The sequence below is a fragment of the Chrysochloris asiatica genome, unplaced genomic scaffold (genome assembly GCF_000296735.1).
Source record: "Chrysochloris asiatica unplaced genomic scaffold, ChrAsi1.0 scaffold00101, whole genome shotgun sequence".
NCBI classification, from domain to species: domain Eukaryota; kingdom Metazoa; phylum Chordata; class Mammalia; order Afrosoricida; family Chrysochloridae; genus Chrysochloris; species Chrysochloris asiatica.
This window is the reverse complement of record NW_006408619.1, coordinates 10825891-10833262: the sequence shown is the minus strand read 5'-3', so window position 1 is coordinate 10833262 and position 7372 is coordinate 10825891. Positions and strand designations below refer to the sequence as shown.

The window sequence follows — 7372 nt, the reverse complement described above, 5'->3', positions numbered from 1 at the left end:
GGATTGGAACCATGGCAATGAGATGATATATGATGGAATGAATGTAAGACTAATGTTCTCCCATGTAAACTATCATATAATTCACAATAAAACATTAAAAAAAAAACAGAAGGAGAAGTCAAAAGTCTACTCCATGCGCTCTAAGACTTTAGTTCCTTCTACTGCCTGCAAGCAACCTTTTTTTGTATGCAGTCAAAATTTGAAAACATTGGTGTCTAAAAACATGCATGTTTTCTCTATGATTTCCTTAATCTTATAAATCATGCGTTAGCCATCTCTTTTTAGTTACCTCTTCTTGAAGACTAGACTTCCGACGTCTCATTTGTATGTTGGCTTCTACATGTAATTTTTTGTCATCTGGTCCCACAGATGTGGTCCCTTCTCTCTCCAGCACCATTCCTGTCTTTAACCCTTAGCCTAACTTGAATTTCAGACGATTTAAACTGCCTGTGACAATGTTGAGCTTAAGACAACATTTGTTTGCCTGTGGAAAATCAGTGTTTATTTAATTTTTGAACGTGACTGAAACTATATTTTCCCATCGTGCTAAATTTTATGTTTGGGGTTTTTTTTTTGTTTTGTTTTGTTTTTCAGGTTTAGCATGAGTTTTAACAGACATAATCTGAAATACTATGTATTACCAAAAAAGCCTAAAAAGGTGGCATTTGATTGCTTGGACTGGATCAGAAAGCATCACCCACGTGAGTACACCATGTGAATTATGTCTATAAATAATAAGTGTCTTTTTAGTGGCACAATGGGATATGTAAAATTACATACTAAACATTTCTTTTCTTAGTTTGATAGCACGCTCATGCTATTTATAGAGCAGAATATTGCAACTCTTTCAATTCTTGTGATTTGTAAAATCGCATTTGGTTTGATGACAATAAACCCTAACAAAAAATATGTTAAATACTCCCTCTTATATATACCTTTATTATAATTCTGGGTTTCAGTGCCTTTCCTCTGGCTGTTATCAGCATATGAATTGTACAGTTCTTTGTTTTAATGCTTTCTCCCGATTATGTCTGCTTTTGAGGTTTATTAGCTGAAATAAGATCTGAAGTTCACTGCAATTTATCATGTAGCCTCTTACTCCCTTTTCCAGAGAGAAATGATTTGAAAAGCATTTCTTTTCTTTTTTTTTTTTTTTAAATTAGAAGACATGCTTGTTTGAAACACCTCAAACCAAGAAGACATGTACAAGCATAAAGTCAGTCATTTCTCTTTCAGGTTCCTCTTTACAAGGCAACTTATGTGAATAATTTAGTGTATGCTTCCATACCTTTGGCTCTGCCACAGAATTGACTTTAAAACCTTAAGTTTCCTGATTTTCAAGATTATGTATATTAAAAACAATAATAAATATATGACTTTTGAGGAGAATTTGGTGCTGCTGCCATGTGCCATATAGTCAGTTAACTCATAGCAAAACCCTGTATAGGATTTCCAAGGAGCAGCTGGTGGGCATGAACTGCCGACTTTGTGGTTACCAGGTCAGTGCTTTTCCAATAGTGCCACACCAGGACTCCCGAGGGGAATTTAGAAAGCCACAAAGAGATGAAAAAAACAAAAGCTAAACCTCACTATTATTATTTTTGCTTTATTTCCTTAAAATAACTTTTGGATATATTTTTAATTAGCATAATGTGTATATGCTGAGGTTTTAAAAAGTTCGTGGAAAAACTCCCTCATCTTTTTTTGCAGGGGTGAAAATTTATAGTGCAGATAATCATTTTACATTGTATAAAACACATTTTGCTTCATTGCAATGATTACAATTCCCTCCATGTACCATCAGTCAATATTATTTACCTCTAAAGGGCATACTCTGCAAGCCAGCCTCCTGCCAGCAAGCACACAGACTTTCTCAGTCATGGGTCTAGAATCCTCAGCTGCTCTGTCTCTCCCTACTTGTAAGCCAGCCACTTTGTGCCTTTATAGCTCCTCATTTTTGATAGCCAATGCCTAAGTTACCCATCCTTATCAACCCAATGTACTGAGGTAAGCTTGATCATGCCCTTATCTTTTCATTTTTACAAGAACTTTTTTAATCTGTGTGTGCGTGTACACAAAAAGACTTCAGAAAGTTTGTGGCAAAATTCCATTATCTTTAATTCCTTTTTCCACAAACTTTTTGAAGCACTATCGTATTGTTGTTGTTGTTGTTATGTGCCTTGGAGTCGGTTCCAATTCATAGCAACCCTGCACAGGGTTTCCGAGGCTGTAAATCTTACGGAAGCAGAAAGCCTCATCTTTCTCCCGTGGAACCGCTGGTAGTTTCAAACTGCTGACCCTGAGGTTAGCAGCCCGATTAGTAACCACTACGCTACCAGAGCTCCTTCGATACACACAGTTTTAACCTTAACCTGATTTATGTCCTGAGCATTTTTCCATGTAACTTAGGAAATGCCTTTAATAATTACAGCTTATTTCATTTCACAATTTACTTTCTTAATTATTCTCTTCATGTTGGCCTTTACGATGTTTCTGAGTTTTTTAATATTTCTAAGTTTTTAATATAAGATAACTTCTGACATAATGTGGATACTACTTCAGATTGGTGGGATTGCAGTGGCTCAGTAAGAAGTACTGGACTGTAAGCCACAAGCCCGGAGGTCTGAGCCCACCAGCTGCTCCACAGAACAAAGATTTACAGCCTCAGAAACCCTGTACAGTGTCACTGTGAGTCAGAACTGATTCTTTAACACTTAACAACAGCAACTTCAAATGATTCTTTAGGTGTATTTCCTAGAAGAGAATGGGTCAAAGGGTATGAACATTTAAGAGTCTTGGTGTGCATTGCCACAGGCATTGTATGATGTGTAAGTGTCCCTTACCTCTGAATAGTCATTGTGAAGTAGAACCAGGGCTTGTCAGGGATCACCTCAGAATGAGTCACTAATGGGACAGGATCACCGACCAAACCTTCTCATTTCCTATGCACATGAATTCCTTGTTTGGATTGTTATGCCTGTGTGATCCTTCTCCACTACAAGAAAACCATGGAGATCTATTTATGGTTCCTGTGTTTCTAAGAACATATGTAAATTGTGTTCTTTATGTTAGAAGTTCTCATTTCACAATACTGTTTGGTTTCTTGGCAGACGACTCGGGGATAATTTACTGCCTCTCTAGGCGAGAATGTGACACAATGGCTGACACATTACAGAAAGATGGGCTCGATGCGCTTGCGTATCACGCCGGCCTCAGTGACGGTGCTAGAGATGAAGTGCAGCACAAGTGGATCAATCAGGATGGTTGCCAGGTAACATTTCTTTAAATGAACACATAAAAGGACATTTTAGGTTTTTTAGCCTCCATAAGAAACATAAATTTTGATCATGGTAAAAATTTACAGAACAAAACATACACAGTCTCAACAGTTTCTACACGCACTGTTCATGGCCATTGATCACTGCATGTTGTGTGACCATTACTGCTTTCTTTTCCAAATCATTCCACCACTATTAGCATAAACTAAGCAGGTAAGTAACAATAAACGTTGATCTGTGTGCATTTACCTTTGCATACCTGTTTTCACAATGCCTCTACCATTTTACATTCCAACCAGTACAGGGTAAGAAAATGAAACATTATTTTATAGTATATAAGCAAGCTTATATAAAAATTATCCATATTCCGGTTATATTAAAGTGTTCATCCACGTCCACAGCTGATAACAACACTGAGCATGCTCATGAAATGATTCTGTTGAATAGACAAGTGACAGTGGATTAGGTGGCAAATCATTTGCACATCAGCCATTACCCTGCCTATGAAATCATCCATGACAGACTTGGGTTTCAAAAAGTGTGTGCGAGATGGGTGCTGAAACAACTCACAGAAGAGCATACACAGAAGCGTTTGGACATCTGCGAACAAAATTTGGACCAATAATCGAAGGAAGGTAAAACTTTCTTTAAAACTTTGTTACTGGTAAGGAGAAATGGATTAGTCACTAGGAGCCTGAGAGTAAACGGCATAGGATGGAATGGAAACATCCTCAGTCACCGACCAAGAAAAAGTTCAAAGTCAACCATCAGCTGGAACATTGATGCTTACAGTTTCCAATGGAATGTGGAAATCTTCGGAAAATCTCTTTGATAACCCATGCGAGTAAAGTTTTACTAAAGGTAATACAGAAATGGCTACAAGCATATATTAACAAAGAACTTCCGGAGGTTCAAGCTGGATTCAGAAGAGGCCGTGGAATGAGGGATATCATTGCTGATGTCCGATGGATCTTGGCTGAAAGCAGAGAATATCAGAAGGATGTTTACCTGTGCTTTACTGACTACGCAGAGGCTTTCGATTGTGTGGATCATGACAAGCTATGGACAACATTGCAAAGTATGAGTATTCCAGAACACTTAATTGTGCTCATGAGGAATCTGTACATGGACCAAAAGGAGTTGTTCGAACAGAACATGGGAACACTGAATGGTTAAAATTTTAAAAAGTGTGCAACAGGGTTGTATTCTTTCACCATTCTTACTCAACCTGTATGCTGAGCAAATAATCCAAGAAGCTGGTTTCTATGAAGAAAAACATGGCATCAAGATTGGAGGAAGACTCATTAACAACCTGCAATATGCAGATGAAAACCTTGTTCGCTAAAAGTGGAGAAGGCTTAAAATATTTACTGATGAAGATCAAAAAGCACAGCCTTTGGTATGGATTGCATCTCAATGTAAAGAAAACAAAAATCCTCACCACTGGAACAATAAACAACTTATTTATCAATGGAGAAACGATTGAAGTTGTCAAGGACTTCATTCTTCTTCGATCAACTATCAACACTCATGGAAACAGCAGTCAAGAAATCAGATGATGTATTGCATTAGGCAAATCTATTGCACAAGACCTTTTTTAAGTGTTGAAGAGCAAAGATGTCAGCTTGAAGACTAAGGTGCACCTGACCCAAGCCATGGTATTTTCAATAACCTCATATGCATGCGAAAGCTGGACAAGGAATAAGGAAGACCACAGAAGAATTGATGCTTTTGAGTTATGGTGTTAGAGGAGAATATTGAAAGTGCCATGGGCTTCCAAAAGAACCAACATGTGTGTTGGAAGAAGTGCAGCCAGAGTACTCCTTGGAGGCCAAGATGGCCAAACTTCATCTCTTATACTTCAGACATATTGTCAGGAGGGACCAGTGGCTGGAGAAGGATATCATGTTTTGTAGGGTGGAGGGTCCGAGAAAAAGAGGAAGGCCCCCAAGCAAGATGTATTGGCAAAGTGGCAGCATCAATGGGCTCAAGTGTGGCAACAGTAGGTTGTTCCAGGATCAAACAGTGTTTCGTTCTGCTGTGCAGAAGGTCGCTATGAGTCAGTACCGACTCGATGGCACCTAACAACAACAATTTTCTGGGATTTCCAAGGGCCAGTAGTGGAATACTATCAGGAAAAAGGTTCAACAATCAATAGTACTCGTTTCAGTGAGATGATCTCTGAAAACTAGCAAAATTTACCTTCAGCAAACAAAATACAAATGAAGCGCCTGTAATATTTTGGTAAGAAAACATGAGTCTCAGTTGAAGTAAATGAGCCCAAACTAGAGACAGATTATTCTAAAAGAGGAAATACGAAATGGTTAAAAACAGTTGTTTCTTAAAAGTTGAATTTTGCTCATTATCAAACTAATTCAAATTGAAAACCACAAGAAACCATTTTTTACCTTCAAATCAGCAGACATTTAATTGGTGAAGATGTTTTAAAGGATAAATACAGTCTTCAGGACAGTTATTTTGGAAGACAATATGGCAGACTATATCAAGCACTCCCAATCTGAAATATGGATGTGGAATTGATATCAGTGTTATTTTTTTATAGTGAAACATTCTAAATACCATAAATGTTCTGAGAGAACAGGTAAATTGTGGTATGTTTCTACTCTTTAATGATATGAAGCTGTTAAGATGCTAATGATAGAAAAGGATACCATTTGGAAGTGTTTAATCTTGTGGAGTCCTGATTGGCACTTTAAGATAAGCACTGGACTACTAGCCACAAGCTTGGTGGTTCAAAGTTAGCACCCACTCCTCAGAAACACTACATAGGGTCACTGTGAGTCGGAAACGACTTAATGGCACTTAACAACAACAATCTCAATCATGTAAAAAATTTTGGTGAGTTTTTCAAGCAGAATGAACAAAAGAAAGTCTAGAATGAAATAGGCTAGAAATTAAGAATGGGTGCTCCTAATCCTGTAATTAAGATTTCTTTTTCTCCATATTCTGAAAATTGATATATAGGCACATTGGGTAAGCCTTCAGTCTGCTTCAGTATAGACTACAGTCTGGAAAACCCTTAGGACGGTTCTACTTTGTCCTGCAGGCTGACTATGAGTTGGAAGCACTTTATAGACAATGGGCTTATGTACACACACATATGTATGTATATATCTGTGGGTTTCTTTAATATGGTAAAATTGGGGTTTAGGGTTTTTTTTGTACTTTTTAAATCAAACTGTTATGTTCTCAGGCTAGCTAGTTCAGTCAAAGTATAATGTTAGCCTACACCAACTGGACAGCCTTGATCTTGCGTGATTTGTCAGGTAAAATAAAACTTAGCTGTTTTTGTTCACAAAGAAATGATTGTTGCTCGAAGTTGTTTTTTTTAAAAAAAAAACAACACAAAAAACACAGGAATGAAGAAGGAAGTAAGTCAGCAAAGCAAGTTTTCTCAGTTAACAAGAAATAAGAGCTTCCAGAAAGAGTTGGCAGCGCGGTGGCCTCCTTCAGATCCTGCAGACTCTGCCTCAGAGTCAAGTGCCCACATGCACCTTTGGAGATGCTTCTGGTTCAGGGTACCCCTGCTGATCAACAACAGCTTCTCACCCGATGGCTGCCCTCTGTGCCTGCTCCCCACCACTAGAGGCTATCGTGGACTTTCTCTTTCCCAGGAGATTTGACTTTGATCAAAGTGCCATAGGGATGACTTAGCTAGAAGGCGGGCCACTGCCTTTCCCCACGTTGATAAATGTACCCATTTGCTTTGTACAAACTCATAGCTTGCAGTACCTTTTTCTGGTGTTCACAGTTACTGAAATCATGTCATCAGCCTCAGTCTCACTGCCAGATAGTTCAGCTGCTTTTGAAATACTGTTCTTCCAGTAGCAATTCATTTTTAAGTGCTTAAAAAAAAAAGCCATGCAGGTTTATTTGTATCATGTAATCATGTAATTTTGCTTAGAGATAGGTTTTTATCTGGGTTAAATAGGCCCTGAATTTGCAACTGAAATGAATATTCCTAAAAATCCATTTTTTTGCTATCAAACTGCTGGATTTTAACTATCACATTGCTTACAGTACTTTAAATGGACCAAGATCCACAATACCCAGCCTTTTTTTTTTTTTCCTTT

General features: G+C 38.0%; 1 protein-coding gene across 2 annotated transcripts in view; it reads left to right on the top strand.

Annotated features, from left to right (window-relative positions):
- The window catches only part of BLM (Bloom syndrome, RecQ helicase-like), a 77164-nt gene that overhangs the window by 42141 nt on the left and 27651 nt on the right, over positions 1-7372 (top strand). For both annotated transcript variants that reach the window (XM_006867149.1, XM_006867148.1), the window contains exons 12-13: positions 595-701; positions 3111-3271. In XM_006867149.1, the coding sequence (XP_006867211.1) occupies positions 595-701; positions 3111-3271 (268 nt within the window). The remainder of the gene's footprint in view (positions 1-594; positions 702-3110; positions 3272-7372) is intronic.